The sequence below is a fragment of the Mirounga leonina genome, unplaced genomic scaffold (assembly GCF_011800145.1).
Source record: "Mirounga leonina isolate KUSES-001 unplaced genomic scaffold, KU_Mleo_1.0 Mir_376, whole genome shotgun sequence".
NCBI lineage: Eukaryota > Metazoa > Chordata > Mammalia > Carnivora > Phocidae > Mirounga > Mirounga leonina.
Genome location: NW_023270718.1, coordinates 5,639,815 through 5,659,246, shown reverse-complemented (window position 1 = coordinate 5,659,246; position 19,432 = coordinate 5,639,815). Strand labels below are relative to the sequence as shown.

At 52.8% G+C, this 19,432-nt stretch overlaps 1 protein-coding gene across 4 annotated transcripts in view; it reads right to left on the bottom strand.

Moving 5' to 3' along the window:
* Positions 1-1,315: 1,315 nt before the first annotated feature.
* The window catches only part of MYH14 (myosin heavy chain 14), an 85,587-nt gene continuing 67,470 nt past the window's right edge, over positions 1,316-19,432 (bottom strand). For all 4 annotated transcript variants that reach the window (XM_034986971.1, XM_034986968.1, XM_034986970.1 and 1 more), the window contains 9 exons: positions 17,720-17,932; positions 16,706-16,867; positions 15,103-15,231; positions 14,304-14,392; positions 14,096-14,219; positions 7,046-7,254; positions 4,284-4,392; positions 2,510-2,682; positions 1,316-2,402 (listed from right to left, as the gene is read on the bottom strand). In XM_034986971.1, coding sequence (XP_034842862.1) covers positions 2,249-2,402; positions 2,510-2,682; positions 4,284-4,392; positions 7,046-7,254; positions 14,096-14,219; positions 14,304-14,392; positions 15,103-15,231; positions 16,706-16,867; positions 17,720-17,932 — 1,362 coding nt within the window. In that variant the 3' untranslated portion in view covers positions 1,316-2,248. The remainder of the gene's footprint in view (positions 2,403-2,509; positions 2,683-4,283; positions 4,393-7,045; positions 7,255-14,095; positions 14,220-14,303; positions 14,393-15,102; positions 15,232-16,705; positions 16,868-17,719; positions 17,933-19,432) is intronic.

Below are 19,432 nucleotides of genomic sequence, written 5' to 3'. Positions count from 1 at the left end.
TCACGTCCTTCACCACCGCCCCCATCCCCCAAGTCAACAGTGTGGGATTCGGGGAGGAAGAGAGAGCGCTAAAGGGACAACTTCCAAGTCCCGCTCCCCTTTTCTCCCCGGCCGCCAGGGTGCCTGCAACTATACGCATGCGCTGCATGACGCGCTCCCCACACGCATGTCGCGCCCCTCCTGCGCTCCGCGAACGCACGGACACGGGGCGGGGGGCGGGGCGATTGGGGAGGAACGAACGGCGGGGGTCTTCCTGAGTTCAGCGGCTCCTCCTCCCCATCACACACACAGCAATAAGATTCTCTCACTCAAATGTGGGCGGGGCGGGCCTGGCCTGTCGCAGTGGGAGGTGGGAGGAGTGGCGAGGGGGCGCTCTCAGGGATGGGGGCGGGTGTCCGGAGTCAGTGTGGGGAGGGGAGGTCTGCAAATCGTCCAACTCTGGTGCTAATGGCGGGTCTTCTCAGCCCACCCCCAGGGCAGGGAGGGAGGGGTCGGTATGGCCCCTCCCCCAAGTCTCCCCCACGCCCACCCTGGGTGCATGAACCGCCCAATGCAGAAGCTGCCGCATGTCACCTGCCCTCCCCAAAGAAAAAGTGTCATGCCCCCTTCCCACCCACCCTCTCACTTCCCACCAAAATAAAAGTTTCCTTTTCATTTAAAAGTTGCAACCTGTTTGCTGGGAAGGTCTCCGGATCTGGGCCAGGGTGGGAGTTTTGGGAGCAGAGGAGTTGGGTCTTCAAGAACAGGGGTCATATTAAAGTAGCAAGGGTGTGCACTTTAGGGGGTCCAGACATCCCCTTGGTCGCTGGCTCTCAGCTTGTGACTTTTCTGGGGGTTGACTGGGGGTGGGGGGGGGGGAAGAAGTGACTGCCTCAGTCTCCCTGATGGTAAAAATGGGGATCCACACCCCTAACTTGAAACTGTGAGGGCACCTGGTAATAGGAGCTCTGAGGTGAGGGTGACAACCCTAGGAGAGGAGTGGAGCTAGGTCTCCAGTAAGAGGTTAGGGGCCAAGGGTCACATGCTCCATATTGCCCACTCTCAAGCCAGACTGTGTGGGTTCAACTCCTTGGTAGCTGTGTGTTCTTGGGCAAGTCTCTCAACTCTTGGGCTTGTTTCTACCACTCTAACAGGGCAGGAGGGGGTGATCTATTCATTCAGCAAATACATGAATTCCAACTAAATGCCAGGCACTATTCTAGGTGCTGGAAAGCAATGGAATCCCTACCTCTAGTGGTTGTGTTGAAGGTTGAGACGAGCGTCCCACGTTTAGCCCATGTTCAGTTAAACAAAGGATCACTACTCAACAGGTGGCTCAACAGTCACTCTGTCACTGTTTTGCAAAGACTTGAGGGTCAGCCAGAGTGCAGCATCCCTTCTGCCACTTACTGGGAGGCTTGGAGCAAGGGACAGCACAGCTCAGTCTGTTTCCCCACCTGTATAATGGAGGGAATACCTGGGAAGGAGGCTGAAATGAGTTTTTCCACATTAAATGCCGGTACCCCGGAGGCTCCCAATACTGGTCAGCTGTGATTCGAACCAGCAGACTGCCCCACCTGCTGCCCCATCAGAGATCCCTGAGCAGGAATACACTACAGCCCCATGGAGGTCCAGTTGGGGTTGGAGTTTATTTCTGCGAGAGCCTGGACGCTGGGAGGATATGGGGCCTCCTCCAGCCCCCGCAGGAAAATCCAACCGAATTGTGATCACACAAGAGCAACCAGAAAGGAGGGCAGAGCATGGGGGGGGGGGGGGGGGGAGGTGGGGAGAGAGGGGTCCCCTTATCCCGCCCCTCTGCAAGGGTCAAAGGCTGGTGGAGACCTGGGGCTCAGGCTGTTGTCGATCAGAAGTTCAGGGGTCAGGGGCTAAGTGGAGAGAGGAAGAGAGGGAGCGGGGGAAGGGAACCCTAGCTTCGCAGGGCAGGGGAGCCATGCTCCCTTGCTAATAAAGATCATTAACAATTAAGGATAGAGGGGAGCCCTTCGGGACCACAGCTTGCCAACTACACCTCGATCTCCTTCCCAGCGAAAGCCCCAGTCCTCGTCTCCCTGCTCGTCTGCTCCTCTGTGTTTAGTAGGAGTTCACAGGAGGTCTCAGCGCCCCCGCCCCCCCACCATGGGGTTGGTAAGCGCTGCAGTGCCAGAGGGCGGCACCATTTCCAAAGTGCAAGAAGCCGGAGGGAGGGTTCCTGGGACTGGAGCATCGAGGGGCCAGGGAGGGAGGAGCCATGGCTGGAGACAGGATGGGGTCACTGGGGCTGGGACACCGGCGGCCCATCAGGCTCCTGGGGTGGCGGCCCAGCCCCAGGCTCCGCCTCCTCGGCCTCCTCTTCTGAGACCACGCCCTCCTCCAGTCGGAAGACCTGGCGCACGGTGCGGGTGGTGAAGGTGAGGGGGCCGCGTCTGCAGGGAGAAGGGAAAACCAAGAGATAGAGGTTAAAAGAGGGCGGCAGAGAGAGCTGGGGGGCGGGGCCTATGGAGCGAGGGTGCGCATGCGCAGCTGGCCGTACCGGAGCCGGTTCCTCAGCGTGTTCAACTCGCGGTTCATGGACTCTGAGGCTTCTGTGACATCTTCCAGCTCGTGCTGCAGCCTCCGGCGGACTGACTGAGCCCGGGACGCCTCCTCCTCAGCCTCTTCCAGCTGCCGCTTCAGCTGCTTCACCCGAAGGTTGCCCTTCTCCAGCTTGGTGGGAGCAGAGGGCTGGGTTGAGTCTCCAGGTGACGTCCTCACTCACTCCCTTGGCCCCCAGAGGCCCATCCCTCCTGCCCCACACCCCACACCCTGTGCCTTGCCTTCTGTTCATGCTTTGTTCTAGATCCTCTTGCCAGCCTCCATCCCAGCTTCAAATGTGAGGCTGTCCCTCACTTGGTCTTTCTATGCCCAGAGCTGACCCCATCTCTCCTCTGCTCAAAGCCCTCCCATGGCTCCCTAGTGGCGCTGGGACAAGGTCCCAGCCCCTCAGTCCGGCGTTCCAGGCCCTGCAGGGTCTTCTTCCCATAAACCCATTGGCCAGACCATTTTCATCAAGACCCTCCCCAAACCCTGCCATCTCTGTCTCCAGGGAGGGGACACGTGTGATCTGACTCCCACCAACCCCTCTGGCCTCATTTCTTATCACTCAAACTCCCTTCCCCATTCTTCTCTCCAGTCACACTGCTCTGCTTTTTGCTCTAAACTCACCAGACTTATTTCCACACCCCAAGGCCTTTGCACCTGCTGCTCCCTCTGCCTGGTTCTTTCTCTCCCCTCAGTTCTCAATTCATATGACACCTCCTTAGAGAGGTCTTCCTGACACCACTCCCTCACCCCCAATCTAGGGAGTATTCCCTAATCCTCCACATCTTCTCTCTTCATTCTCCTGTTCCTTCATAGCCACTGTCACAATCTGTCCTCATCTTTCCTTGTTTATAGGTGTCTTCCTTTTCCTATGCTACAAATGTGAGCTCTGTGAACGGGGGGACCTTCTCTGTCTTGTTCACAGCCATATCTCCAATGCCAAATATAGTACTGGGTGCCCGATAATTGTGGAATGCAGGGTGAATAAGCCGCAGCTGAGCTTTTAAGGGCACGGTGACTCTGTCTATAGTCAGAGAGACCTGGGATCTGATGCAGGCTCTGTCTCTATTAACCGTGTGACTTTGGTACAAACTGTGTCCCCTTTTAAAGTTTCCCGTTTTCCCACCTGTGCATTGGGGCAGGAGAAAGAATGCAGACACGATTTTGTTTTTGTTTTTGTTTTTAAACCACATGGTACAGTACTTGGGGGCACAGTTGCTGCTCAATAAATAATTAAGAGCACAGACTTTGCCTCCAGAGTCCTGGGGTTTGAACCCAGACTCCATCTCTTATGAGCTAAGTAATTTGAACAAGTTACTTCACCTTTCTGTGCTTCATCTTTCTCACCTGAATAAGAGGGAAAAGGATAGTACCTGCCTTATAGGGTTCTGATAAGAACTAAATGTACTTACTACACGTTATGTCTTTCACACAGTGCCTGGCACATAGAAGGCATTTTGTAAACATTACACGTTATGATTTTAGCCCCGGCCTAGCCTCTGGGGAGGGTTTTTCTTCCTTCTCCTTAGCTGTCTCAGCTCCCCACCAGGACCTGTCCTAGATTCCACAATCTACAGATCACAAAGTCACTGATTCCAGCTCTCTGCTGATGTACCAAGCCCCAGGATGGTGGCCGCACATGGCCTCTCACGATGGGAACTCACAGCCTACAAAGATAGCATGGAGACCATCCCCCACAGTGCTCCCCAGAGACGTTGGCTGCTCACCTGGTCCCGGAGCTGGTCAGCCACCCTCCGCTCCTCCTCCACCTGGAGCACCACCTCCTTAAGGCGCTTCTCAGCTCTGCGCACCAGCTTGCCGGAGAGGATGCGCTCCCTGGAGAGGGGCGTGAAGGAGACAATCAGGAGAGGTGCTTACATGGGGTTCTGTCCCTTCAGCCTTGTCCAGTGGCTGCTGTCCTGTTTTCAGAGTGGCCTCTTCCCTCTTTCCCACCCCCAAGTGGCTCCCATAGTCTACTCAGGTCAGACATGGCTCCCAGGCTCCCGACTCCAGGGCATCTAGTCCTTGACTTGTATCAAGATGCCCGATGCTCCTGAAAGTGTCTCCATGTCTGTACCAGTTCTCCATACCCCACTGTGTGCCCCCAGTCCTCCTCTCAGGGAACTGACTCACTGACCACCAGTACCCAGGTCAGATATGGGGCATTATCCTTGCCCAGCCTGTCCCATTGCCCCCTGAACTCTGTCCTGTCCCCTCCTCTCTATCCTCCAGCCTGAGCCCCCAGCTCAAGCCTGTGCTCTCCCACCTGACCTGGCCTGTCCCTTCCCTCTCAGCTCCCTTCTCCACTGTCCCTACGTGTGTGGGGGACACTTTGGAAGCCCAGAGCTCCCCCCTCAGCCATGCCAGCTCCTTCTCCCCTCTCACACACACACCCTTTCTCTGGACAAGCTCATCTGCACCCCAGGTCTCCACACCCATCAGCAGCCTGCTAAATCTGCTACATCTGTCTCCTGGGCTCCAGCCTGGATGGGCCCCCAGCGTCGGCCAACCACCAGACCCCGCACACCCCTCACATTCCCCGCCTGGCTCAGCGCCTTCTCCCCAACCCGCTCCTCCTCCCCTGTGCTCCTCCTAGATCTGCAGGTCAGATACCGGAGCCATCCTCACCTCCTGTCCCCTCAAAGCCTTTCCCTCCCCTCTCCCAAATTTCCCCATCTGTGGTCCCGGCTCATCTACCCTCTCCTGCAAGGACCATCACACCCGGGGTAAAGTCCATGTGATGGGGCCCCTAGCGATGGGCAGTGCTCAGCAGCCTCAGGTGTGCTGAGAGGCAGGCACGGGCTGGGGGAAGTGGGAGGGCTTGAGCCGTGGAAAGGGATGTGGTGGGGGAGGCTCCTTCAGCTACAGATCCTTGCTCCCAGGGTGACTTTGAGCAGGTCATGAATACCTTCTGAGCCTCAGTTTCTCCATCTGTATAACGGTGGAGGAGGAGCTCAGACTGGTGTATCCATCCACCTCTGGAAGGTCTCCCCAGAGACCCCAAACTACATCTCCCATGAACCTCTGGACCCCTGGCCAGGCCCTGGGATGAGAACACCTTCTTTCATGACCATCTGGGGCTGGTTCCCATTGCCTGTCCCTGAGACCTCTCATGCTCATCATGCTCCCCAGTGAACTCAACTTGTTTCCCCAATATTCCCACAGTCACCAGGACTTAACCCCTAACACTGTCCTCTTCCCCCATACCCACAACAGCCTATCAGCCCCCAGCTCCATCCCTCCTGTCCCTCTTTTTCATCCCCTCACACCCCAGCCCCAGCTTAGGCCTCATCTCCTGCCACCTGGACCAGCACCAAGCCTCCTTCCTGGCCTCCCAGCTCCCAGTCTCTGTCCTCTAGTCTGCTCCCAACTTGACCCCCAGGGAGACTTTCTACAGCCAGCACTGGCCCTGCTCCTCCCCAGCTCACAGCCCGCAATGGTTTCCCAACTTCCCAGGACAGAGTTCCTCAGCCTGGCATTCAAGGCTCTCACCTCCCCATCTCTCTCCTGAGTCACAGGCTCCCAGGACCAGTCACCCTCCTCCAAATGCCCTGATGTCTCCCACATGTGTCCCCAAGGCTGCTGCTCTGCCTGGGACAGAAATGGCCTCAATTCTCACCTCTTCCTGTATCCACAGGCTTTGCAATAGGATTTTGCAGCTTCTCGCACCAAGAGACAGAATCTATTTCACCATTCCTTTAAATCTGAGCAGGCCACATGACTTGCTTTAGTGACAGGAGAATGCAGCAGAAGTGACATTGTACCAGTTCCAAGTCTAGGCCCCAAGAAGCCTTTAACATTTTCCCTCACTCTTGGAACCTGGACTCTGCCATGTGAACAATCCTGGGCCAGTCTGGAGCAGAGACTAGTTAGCCTCAGTGTCCCAGGCAAGACCTTAAGCAAATGAGAGCCCAGCCAAGATCAGCAAATCCATCTAGCTGACTCGGCTATGGATGCATGAATGAAGCCCCCACGCTCAGGTCAGCAGAACCTATCAGCCAGCCAAAGACTCATGAACAATAAGAAATGGTTGTTGTTTTAAGCCACTAAAGTTTAGGCTTGTTTGTTATGCAGCTAGAGCTAACTGCTACATTACTGTTTGGAGATTTATTTACTTTAGAGAGAGACTGGGTGGGAGCAGGGAGGAGCAGAGGGAGAGGGATTAGCAGACTCCACACTGAGTATGGAGCCTGACACAGGGCTCGATTCCATAACTCCGAGATCATGACTCAAGCCAAAGCCAAGAGTCAGATGCTCAACCGAATGAGCCACCCGGGCGCCCCTACATTACTGTTTAAATCATATTCTTAGTGGGGGTGCAGTTACTTGCAGCCCAAAGCATCCTAAATAGTAGAGGAAATGAGCAATCATTAATATTATGATGCCTTTTGGATGTTTCTAAACCAGGTGCTTGTAACACAGCTCCCCTTCATCTCCCTGACCAGAATGTGGGGATCACCCTCCAGCTGTGCCCTCCTCTAACACCCACCTGCTCTCCTGCTCCAGCTGCTCCTCAGCCTGGGCCAGCTTAGACTCAAGGGCGGCGATGATCATCTTCTGGCGGGCCCGGGCCCCAGCGTCCTCTTCACCTAGGCGCCCCCGGAGCTCCTGTATCTGCCGCTCAAGCTGCTGTCGCCCACTCTCTGCCTTGGCTGAGAAACTTCGCTCAGCTGACAGCTCTGTAGTCAGTGATTCCACCTGTAGCAGCGGGAAAAGCAGAACCATCACAGGGGAGTCTCAGAGGGAAGACGGTAGGTAAATTCAGGCACCTCCCACAATTGAGTTGACAATGGTTAAGTGCAGAGCACAGAGCCTGGTACATATTAAATAATAAATGTCAACATGTATTTTTCCTGATTGGCTTAGCAGCCAACAGCAGTGCCAGCCCCGGGTTTTAACCTTTCCAATAGCTTTCTGCTATTTTAATAAGTCCACAAGACTATCACTGACTTGTTTAAATGCTATAAATTCTACCTCTGTGAATGAGTCCATTCGAAGGGTTATCACACTTCTGTTTGCACTGGGATCATCTGGGGAGCTTGTGAAAAAGATGCAGACCGGGGCGCCTGGGTGGCTCAGTCGGTTAAGCGACTGCCTTCGGCTCAGGTCATGATCCTGGAGTCCCGGGATCGAGTCCCGCATCGGGCTCCCTGCTTGGCGGGGAGTCTGCTTCTCCCTCTGACCCTCCTCCCTCTCATGCTCTCTGTCTCTCATTCTCTCTGTCTCAAATAAATGAATAAAATCTTTAAAAAAAAAAAAAAAAGATGCAGACCGCAGGGTCCCACCCCCCAGAAATTCTGCTTCCAGCTGATCTGGGGTGGGGGTGGGTGGGTCCATGAATCCGTATTTTCAACAAGCACCTCAGGTGGTTCTGATATGGGTGACGTGCGGGATCGTTTTAAGAAATGCCAGCTCAACAAACAGTAACTACTACATTGAGAATGTGTAAACACACCTCTAATAATAGTTCCTGTGTATTTATTCAGCTCGTACTCGGAGTGAGGTCCTGCGCCGGGGCTAAGGAAGTGAGTCAGATCCAGTCTGATTCATACTTTATTACACTGCGTCCTCACAGGAACACATCGGCATGGTGATTAGCATATGCTTTTTTTTTTTTAACTTTTTATTGGAAAATGAAACTGTAATACAGCAAGTCAGAAACTGATCAAGTCTATGACGTCAGGAGTTAACAAAAGGCAAACACCACTGTCACTCCCACCCAGGTGAAGAAATAGAATGTTGCCATTCCAGAAGACCCTGCATGTCACCACCCTAATATCAACCCCTCCCTTCCCCACAAAACAGCACACCGCCCTGACTTTCACGGTAATCACATCTTTGCTCCTCTTTCGAGTTTTATCACTCAAAGATGAAGGCCTAGATCCTATAATTGAATCTTGCCCATTTGAAAACTTTTGTGTACGTTTCTTTAAAAAAAAAAACAACCCTATGAATACACTTTATTTATTTATTTATTTATTTATTTATTTTTTAAAGATTTTATTTATTTATTTGACAGAGAGAGACACAGCGAGAGAGGGAACACAAGCAGGGGGAGTGGGAGAGGGAGAAGCAGGCCTCCCGCCGAGCAGGGAGCCCGATGTGGGACTCGATCCAGGGACTCCAGGATCATGACCTGAGCCGAAGGCAGTCGCTTAACCAACTGAGCCACCCAGGCGCCCACTTTATTTTTTTAAGTAGGCTCCATGCCTGGTGTTGAGCTTGAATTCACAACCCTGATCAAGACCTGAGCTGAGATCAAGAGTCGGATGCTTACCTGGCTGAGCCACCCAGGAGCTCCTAAGTTGCTATTGTTTTAAAGCTACCTGGTTTGGGGTACTTTGTCATGGCTGCCCTAGGAAACTAATGTAGTGACTAATGAGTATGGAAAGAAAATCACTGTGAACTCATGGGTTTAAACAGATTGGATAGATTTAAAGCAGTTGTGATTGTTATTCTTGTAGAAGCTCCAATTGCTCCATTTGGGGCCAACAGGAGCCTCTCCTGGTTGATGTCTAGGTGTTTTTTAACATAAGTAGGCCAGCTCCTGGGGCGCCTGGTGGCTCAGTTGGTTAAATGTCTGCCTTCGGCTCAGGTCATGATCCCAGAGTCCTGGATCGAGTCCTGCATCAGGCTCCCCACTCAGCAGGGAGCCTGCTTCTCCCTCTTCCTCCACTGCTCCCCCTGCTTGTGCTCTCTCTCTCTCTTTCTCAAATAAATAAATAAAATCTAAAAAAAAAAAAAGTTTGCTAGCTTCCTTGATAACTGGTATGTTGTGGACTCAATGCTTGTGTCCCCCTAAAATTCCTACGTTGAAGTCTTAAGCCCCAGTGTGGTGGGATCTTGTGACGGGGCCTTTGGGAGGCGATTAGGGTTAGATGAGGCCATAAGGGTGGGACCCCCATGATGGCAGCACTCTCTCGGGGTGCCTGGGTGGCTCAGTTGTTAAGCGTCTGCCTTTGGCTCAGGTCATGATCCCAGGGTCCTGGGATCGAGCCCCGCATTGGGCTCCCTGCTCCGCAGGGTGCCTGCTTCTCTTCTTCCTCTCCCACTCCCCCTGCTTGTGTTCCCTCTCTCGCGGTGTCTCTCTGTCAAATAAATAAATAAAATCAAAAAAAAAAAAAAAAAGAGAAAGCACTCTCTCCCCGCGCATGCACCCACATGGTGGCTGCTTCCGAGTCACGAGAGAGGCCTCAGAATAAAATCCACCTCATTGGCACCTTGATCTTGGACTCCCAGCCTCCAGAACTGTGAGAAATAAATGTCTGTCGTGTGAGGCACCCGCCCCCCACCCCCCCACCCCGCCGCCGATTCGGCAGCCTGAGGAGACCAAGGCATGGTATGACCAGACACTCCAGGCTCCTCTTGTTCATTTCCTGTTTCAGATGTGGAATCAGCCGTTTGTAAAGAAGTTGCAGTTTCTTTTAGCGGAACATGGCATTTCTGGACCACAAACTTGGGTACCAGGGATGCTCATGGCTACTGGACTGGCTATTGTTCTCAGGCCTTCTGGACAGAGATAGGATGGCTCTCTACAAAATACCTCACAAGTTCATGTGAACACGCCCAAGTCCAATTCAGAACCACAGGGTTTTGCTTGGTTTTAATTTAGCCTCTCCTCATGACACATCTACATTTAGGTGCTTACATGCTTACAGGCTCAGGTGGCAACAGAATGTGGATGTGCCGTCTTTACTCATTTACTTTATCCCACGTTACACACGTGATGGTCTCAGAAACACACTGCAAATACTGTCACTACCAATATAATTACTCAATCTAGTAATACAATTTTTTTTTTTACATATTTGCCCATTCTCTTAATTTAAAAATAGTTGTACTACACACAACTGAGCAGACAGCTGGTACCTCTCTTACTCCTTTTCAGCCCTCACTGAGTCTTAGAACAATGAGCAAAGCTCACGCTCGTTACGCCCTCACGCTGGTGTCTCTCTAATGATTCCAATCGATCATCTGAACCTGGTTCTCCGGGGTGGTGGCTCTCAGAGGCGGCATGCCTCAGAAGCTGGAAGACTTGCTAAAGCAGATTGCTGGGCCCCACCTCTGGCATTCCTCACTCACTTGGGTTTGGCTGAGGCCCTTGAACTTCCATTTCCAGCAAGTTCTCAGGTGATGCTGATGCTGCCGGCCTTGGGGTCACTTTGAGAACCACTGGTCTCGTAGATTCCTCAGGGATCACTTGTGGGAACACGACCCCTGAGCTCCTGCATGCTGGCACCTCGTCTCTGTCCTTTATACTTGGAAGGAAGTTTTGCTGGGTGCAAAACCCATGGCTCATAGCTTTCTCTGAGAATCTTAACTATATCCTTCCATTTTCTTGCAGCATGAAATCTTGCTCTCAAAAATCTGATGACAATCTAATTTTCTTTTCCTTGCAGATCATGTGCTCATTTTTCCCTAGATGAATAAGGATACCCACCCACCCCTTATTTGTGCCATAGTTTCACTAGCATCTGTCTTGGTATCAGTTTTTTTTAAAGATTTTATTTATTTATTTGAAAGAGAGAGTGAGTGAGAGAGAGAGAGAAGAAGGGACAGAGGGAGAGGAAGAAGCAGACTCCCCATTGAGCAGGGAGCCTGATGTGGGGCCTGATCCCAGGACTCCAGGATCATGACCTGAGCCAAAGGCAGATGCTTAACTGACTGAGCCACCCAGATGCCCGTTGGTATTTTTTTGTTTGATTTTTGTTTTTTTTTCTTTCTTGTGGTTTTTTTGTTGTTGTTCGTTTGTTTTTAAAGATTTTATTTATGTGTCAGAGAGAGAGAGAGAGAGCCACAAGCAGGGGGAACGGCAGGCAGAGGGAGAAGCAGGCTCCCAGCTGAGCAAGAAGCCTGACGAGGGACTCAATCCCAGGACCCTGGGATCATCACCTGAGCCGAAGGCAGCCGCTTAACCAACTGAACCACCCAGACGTCCCAATTGGTGTAAGTTTTGATAGGTCAATATCCTTGGGTACACAGTGTGCTCTTCCAGTATGTAGCTTCCAACCGTATTATTTCAGGAAAGTTCTTGCATTATACTCTCAGGTTATTTGCTCTGTCCTCCTGCCTGGGTCTTCTTCTTTGGGGACTCCCATTACTGTATGTTGGATCTTCTTAGCCAGTCTTCAATATTTGCTATTTTCTTGTAAATCCTTTTTTGTGTCTTTTTAAGTTTCATTTTGATTTTTAAAAAGATTTACTTGAGAGAGAGAGAGAGAGAGAAGGTGGGACGGGCAGAGGGAGAGGGAGTCCCAAGGAGACTCCGCGATGGGTGCAGAGCCTAAGGTGGGGCTTCATCCTAGGACCCTGGGATCATGACCTGAGCCGAAGTCAGATGCTTAACCAACTGAGCCACCCAGGTGCTCTGCCCGCATTCTGATTTCTTTTAAAGACTTATTTATTTTACTTTAGAGACCGAGCACATGTGTGCGCACATACATGAGCAGGGGGGAGGGGCAGAGGGAGAGAAGCAGACTCCCTGCTGAGTACAGACCCAACTCAGGGGCTTGATCCCAGGAGCCCGAGATCATGACCTGAGCTGAAACCTAGAGTCAGATGTCTAACTGACTGAGCCACCCAGGCACACCGCCCCACCCCCATTTTGATTTTTAAAGACATTCTCCTTTTCACTAACAGCCAAGGATGCAGGTTCAGTTAAGTCCCATCATTCTGTGTATGGCTGTAGGATCCTGTGCTCCCTTCACTAGGGCATATACTGGCTTATTTACCTCACTTCTAATGAGCACCCGGCACTGTTTTAGGTTCTGGAGCTAGAGTAGTGATCACAATTAAGACAGAGGCTCTACTCTTGAGGTGCTTACATTCTTTTTTTGTTGTTGTTTAAAGTAGGCTCCACACCCAGCATGGAGTCCAATGCGGAGCTTGAACTCACCACCCTGAAATCGAGACTGAGCCAAGATCAAGAGTCAGATGCTTAACCGACTGAGCCAATCAGGCATCCCTCAAGGGGCTTACATTCTGTTGGGGAGATGGACAGCAGACAAACAGGTAAATATATATTATAGTTCCAGGTAACAGTAAGTGATATGAAGGAGATTCAAGCAGAGAGAATGGAAGGGAATTGTGTGAGAGAGAGTGTGACTGTTTCACACAGGGTGGTCAGGGAAGGCTCTTCTGAGGGAATGAGACATGGGGTGGTCTGAGATAAGAGCTTTCTCCCAGGAGGAGGGAACAGCAAGTGCAAAAGCCCTGAGGTAAGAAATAGAAAACTTCCTCTATTCACTGGAAAAAATAAAATAAAAAGTCAAGGAACAGTGAGAAGGCTGGTGTGGCTGGAGCAGAGTCAACCAGGGATAAAGAAGGGTTAGAGAAAAGGTCTGAGTTAGCCAGGGGCCAGAGTGTGGGGCCTTGTATATGACTGGGCTTTCACTCTGAATGAGATCATCATCCTGGAGTATGACTGCCTCTCCTACTGGTATAGGTGCTCCCCAAGGGCTGAGCTGGGGTCTTATTCTTCTCTGCATCCCAAGCAGTGTCAGGGCATGGCTCCTGAAAGGCCTCAAAATATGTCTTTAAAAATTAATGAGGGGCACCTGGGTGGCTCAGTCAGTTAAGCATCCAACTCTTGATTTCAGCTCAGGTCATGATCTCAGGGTCATGGAATCAAGCCCACACTGGGCATGGAGTCTGCTTGAGATGCTCTCTCCCTCTCCCTCTGCCCCTCCCCACCACCCCCCTCTCACACATTTTTTCTCTCTTAAATAAAAAAAAAATTAATGAATTAGTGGAGACATAGGTCTGTCTTTGGAAATCCTATCCCTCCATTGCCTGCCTGGCAAACTCTTAACTTCCTTCAAGATCTTTTAAGACATCTCCTCCATCAGGAAGTCTTCCCTGATAGCCCCCAGCCTTCAGGCTGGGTCAGTAGTCTCCTCTAGGTTCTCACAGTGTCTTGCGCTTCCTCCATTTTCATTTGTACTTCTGTATTGGGATAGTCAGTCTCCTCCATCATACTAGGATGTCCTTAAAGGCAGAGACCTGGAATGATCCATCGCCAGGTCCCCTGCACCACCCAGAATAGGACCTGAGCCTCCAGAAGCCTCAGACAGTATTTATAAATAAATATACAAATGAAAATATGCTTTTCTCTGTCTGCCTAGCTCCTATTTATGCCTTAAAACCCCAGCTAAATGTCCCTTCTTCCACATACCTTCTTATGATTCTTGCAGCAAGTTCTCTCCCTCCTTCCCCCACTCTATCTCTGTCCATCTATCTGTATGCTGGGCCCAAGATACTTCTGTTATCACACATGCCACCCAACCCATAGACACTGTAGTTCCATGTCTATGTTCCCAGGGAACTCTGCAGGACAGAGACCCCACATCATTCATCTCTGGACCCAGCCCTTGTGAAGCCTCAGAAATACAAGGGAATGAATGCATCAGAGAGAACTCCTATTCAACCATTAAAACCCAACCCGGACATTCCCTTCTCCTTTATCTGTTGAATAAAAGGACTGAAGATTACGGTCCCAGGTCAGCAAGGACCCAGTCCATCTGGGGGGGACAGTGCTCACCTGCAGGAGCAACTTGCGGTAGCGATCATTGAGTAGCTCTGAGTTGCTCTGCTCCTCCTCCAGCTCCTCTTCCATTTGCCCCAGGCGTCCCTCCAGCTGCCGCTTCTCCTCCAGAATGGCTGCCCTAAGGAGAACAGGAACAGGGGGAGGTGAGAGGGTGCAAGGGCCAGGGAGGGTGCCCTGCCCCACATCACGATGGGCCACTCACTTGCTAAGGCTGCCATTGGCCAACTCGTCTGCCATCTCGTCCCGCTCCTGCTGGACTTGCCGCCGGGCACGATCAGAGGCAGCCAGTTCCTGTGATGGCAAAGAGGGCTGGTGGTCAGCAGTGGCGGGGTGAGGCTATCTGGGCATCGGCCTCCCTGCTCTCACACCTCAAGTCTCTTGGCCTGTCTTCAGTGCACACGACCTTCCATCCCTGGACAACCCTGGAATGAACTTCAGTCTACAGGCAGATGTCTCCTAAATCGGTCTCTCCAGAGCCCCTGACTCATGTCCACCGCCAGACACCCCCGCCTCAGCAGGGCCTCACTGAGCTCAGCATCTCCTTTCCAACCTGCTCCTCCAGGTCCCCCCAGTCACCGGGCCTGACCCCCAGGTCTCTCCTAACTTCCTCTGCCCCCTTAGGACCCACAGCCCTGTCCATGTTGACCCTTTACTTTCTCTGCCTTGTCTCCTCCCTGCCCCCATGGTCCCAGCTCAGGCCTGTCCTCTCTCCGCAGCCTTCCTGACTCTAATCTCCCCCTGCTCTACTCAGAACCCTCCCAGGGCTCCCTAGTACCCTCAAGTCCAGTCTGTTGGCCCCGCCCCCCTCCAATCCCCAGAGGCCTGCCCCCCTTGGTCTCCCATCCCAGGTCCCTGCCGGCCCTCCCAGCCCCCGCCTCCAATCCCCAGGGGCCCGCCCCCCTTGGTCTCCCATCCCAGGTCCCCGCCTCCAATCCCCAGGGGCCCGCCCCCTCAGGGCCCCGCCCACCCCACTTCCAGGGCCACGCCCATTCTGGCATCACCTCCTGCAGTCGCAGCACTTCCGCCTCCAGCGCCTTGAGGCGCTTCTCATTCTCCCGGTTCTGGGTAAAGATTTCCTCCCGGGAGCTGCGCGACTCTTCCACCTCCCGCCACAGCTCCTTCATGTGGGCCTGGGCGGAATGAAGCAAGTGAGCGGGTGCAGCCTGATCGTGACTCACGGGGAAGCCCCTCCCCTCGCCTCAGCCCTGCGGGGACTCCCCGGCTCCCCGAGAGCAAGCAAAGCCCTGCAGCCCGCCCCAGCCCGCGGCTCTGTGACCTTGGACCAGCCCCTCCCGCTCTGGGCTTCGGCTACCTCCAATTTAAAAAAAGTAACACCTTAAAACTAAAGTAAGCGTGAAATGGGTGTAGTATTTGGACTCTGCAGTAATAATAATGCTGGCGCAAACTTACTGAACATTTACCGTGGGCCAGGCTCTGTTATACACGCGTACTGACTCCCTTCATCCTCACAACTCCAGCTGGTGGGGACTAGTTTCCTCCCCAGTGTAGACATGGAACAACTGACGCCCAGAGAGGCTCAGCAACGAGCCAAGTGTGCTAAATGGCAGAGTCAGGACTTGAACCCAGGCCATCTGGCCCCAGGGTTTCCACTTCTAGTCACTTTGCTATGCGGCCACACCACTGAGTGTGTAAAGATGTCAGCGTAAGACTTTTCAATGGCGCTTAAAGAAAAATAAAACAAACTTGATGCCTACCACCATTAAAAAAAAACTCCGTAAAGAGGTCAGTAAGAACAGTACTGGGCTTGGTACTGGGCGGTTATGAATATTATTACTTGCTTGATAATAACAGCTTTTCAGTGCAGGCGCCTTCTCTCAGGGGTGACGTAGTGGGAAATTTTTACTTTTTGGAGAGGGATCTTTCTGTCCTAGCGCTGCCCAATGGGGAGATATTGCAAGGACATGCGTTGTTTTACATTTTCAAGTGGCCCCATTAGAAAGGTAAAAAGAAATGGGTGAAAGTAGTTTGAACACTGTATTTTTATTTAGCCTGACATATACAAAATGCTATTATTTCCATTTATAATCACTATAAAGATTATTGAGATATTTTACTTTTTTTTTTTTTTTTTGTACTAAGTCTTCAGAATCCAGCACGTAATTTGGATTTCAGCCCCACCAAACCTTAGATGCCCAACAGCCACATGGGGCTGGCACCCACTGTATCGGACAGTCCAGTTCTGTACTTTTTTACTTTTTTACAAAAAAATTAGACTTTACACGTACACATTATTATCACCAAAAAAAATTTTTTTTAAGTAATCTCTACTCCTAACCTGGGGCTCGAACTCACGACCCCGAGATCAAGAGTCGCATGCTCCACAGACTGAGCCATCCAGGCAACACCCCTCCCAATTTTTTTTAAACAACCAGATATAACTTTGATATTAAGGGAGGAACCCTAAGGCATTTACATTTCAAAAATTAAATAGAATGAAGAAACTGGACTTTCAGCTAAGCATTTTAAGTAAAGGAAATAAAAAATATAAAAAGCGAGTGAGCCTTTGGCACATGGATATTTATAGAGCGGCAGCTGGTGGGGCCGAAGGGGCCGACTCGCAGGGGGCTTAAGCCCCACCCCTACCTGCATCTTGCGGAGCTGCTTCACCGCCTCCTCCTTGCCCTGCGCGGCGGCCGAGTTCTGGGCTCTCAAGTCCTCCAGCTCCGTCTCCAGCTTCTGGCGGGCGGCCACGGCCAGGGCGCGCTGCTTGCGTTCCTCGTCCCGCTCCACCTCCGCATCCCTCAGCTGCAGGGAGGCCGGGAGGGGCAGGCTCAGGGGGCGGGAGGCCCAGGCTCCCTCTACATGCTAGTGACCTAGATGTGCACCCACCAGCCCCTGTCCAGGCCACCAGCGCCTTTCCTCCTGCCCTCTTGCTCCTCTACACCCCAAAGGGATCCCGGATCCTCGTCCCCAGAGCCCCAGGCTCTTATCCTTCCGAAGCCCCCTTTACTCCAGCCTCTGCTCTGCTCCCATGTGTCCCCTCCAGCCCATTCCCGCACAGCTCCAGAGGCTCCTTCTACACTCACGGCTGCCCTGCCCCTCCCATGCTCAGCACCCAGCTCAAGCCGGCGGCAGAGCACCTGAAGTCCCCCCACTGGCGAGTCATGAATGGATGTTGCCAACCACAGGGAGAGGGGAATGAGTAAATGAGCAAGGGAGGAAGGCTGTGGGGTGTAGAGGAGCTGGTCCTTGAGCGATGGAGGAGCGCTTGGGCAGGCTGGGGGGGAGGGGGGCTGGGGGTTGGGGAGAGGAAGTTTCTGGAAAGGGGGTAGCTGGGCGGATGGAGGAGCAGCTGGATGAAAGTGTTGGTTGGTGGAGAGGTTGTGTGTGGGTGGGGGGCTGTGTGGGTACCCAGGTAGATGCTGGGTGAATGGTCTGGTGATGTCTGATCGGGTATGTCAGTCTGTCAATGGGACATGCCTGTGGGTTCACGGGTGATGCTGGGTGAATGGGCTGGGGAGCAGGAGGGCCTTGGGAAGCAACACTGAGCAGCAGGTAGGTGAGTGAGACTTCCTTGGCCCCTCTTTCAGCCTGCAGGCAGCAGAGCCCTCCCAGCCGGATGGGCGCCCTCCAGCCTCCAGCCTGGTCTGCTGGTACCTGCTTGGCCAGCTGCCGCCGCCTGTCCTCACCAGCCTCATCTCGGCTCTGCAGGTCGCGCTCGTGCTGTGCCTTGAGAGCCTGCAGGGTCACTTCCAAGCGCAGCTTCGCGTCCTCGGCTGCCGTCAGCTCGTCCTCCAGCTCCGTCACCTGCACTCGAAGGTCGCTGGCTATCTGTTCTGCCGCCCTGCGGGATCGCTCCTGCTCATGTGCCTGGAGGGGATGGGAGGGTGAGCTCTGTGCACCTGGGCACAGGGAGGAGGAGGCCAGGGTCCCAGATCTATCCTAGGACAGTGTGAGGGAAGCTTTGATGGTCAAGGTGATGTGCACATTCTGGTTTGCTCATTCATTCACCATTTCCCGGGCAGCTAGTTCCTAGGTGTCTCATTCTGAATCATCCTAAAACATTTCATTAATAACCTCTGCGTGCAAGTTCTGTTATCTGAAGCCCTTGAGAGTCCAGTTCCAGTGTTTGTTAGGTCAGCTCTCCGTCACGGTGGATTATTTCCTCGTGGGTTTTGAGATTTTGCATCGTGAGCTCACTTCACTAAGGGGCTTCAGGTTTGGGAACATCCTGTGTGGACATGGGTTGAAGGGATGTTGCCCCAGACTCGAGTGTTGATTTGTGCTGGACCCCCCAGGATAGCGCCATCCCACTATCTCCTGTGATTTTTTTCTCAGCCCTTCCAGGGAGTTGTAAATTAAAATCCCAAACACCCTGTGAAGGCAGATCTGGGTTTATGAATTCTGAGACACCCCCCTCCCCCATCATGCCTCTCCTTTAACTGTCACCGTCTCAGAAAAGTGTTCCTTGGTCTGTCGGGGCCTCTCTGTTACCCATGCCGCTGGCCCTGAGCCCCTCCCCAACACAGCCTTAGTCACAATGGTCATTTAACGTGAGCTTATGTGTCTTTTTGTGCAACGCCCACCCCCACACTGCACTGTGAATTCCACAGGGGCAGGGACCCTATCTACCTGTCAGTACTGCCCAAAGAACCTCATGGAAATTCTCATCAGGGACAGGGTCTACTTTCTGCCCGCAGAAGAGGCCAACAGGTTTCCCCTCCTATTTGGCACCTGCCATTCAGTTTTATTTGCTGGAAGGAATTCAGCTTTCTCCCATCAACATCCTATTCCCCACAAAGTAGGCCTTTGGAGTCACCATGTAGAACTTGGCCGTTTTCCCAAAGGAGAGACCTTAGTAGTCTGAGTATGAGCTGGCTTTTGGCTCTAGAGTGCCTGGGGCTGCAGGCCAAGGTAGGTCACGGGGCTTAGGGGTTCTCTCCAGGCTTGGCTAAAAGCTCCATCAGATATACACTGGAGCGTGTGGAGAAGATAAAGCCCTTATCCGTTGTACCCATGAGAGTACGTTGTTGGCAATAAGGAAGGACATCAGGAGTGTGTCTGCCCAGGGCCTCACTGAACCACGTCTTCGGTCAGTGCCTCCCCTCACCAGTCAGGGGGGCTGGTGTCCCTGGGCCTGTCCTTGCTGCTGCTCCAGAAGTATATTTATTGGACAAACTAAGGAAGGATGGAGTGGAGGGTGTGATGGACCTTTCAGAAGGCTGGGATGCTGGCTGGGTGAGTGGGGACTGGGGACAGGCCTAGGCGACTCCTCCCTGGCCCTGGGGGGAGCCTGTATGTGCTCAGTGGGGTTGGGGGAGGCAAGGTGGGATGTCCTCACCCTGGGTATGTGGTGTGTGTGAGGGGATG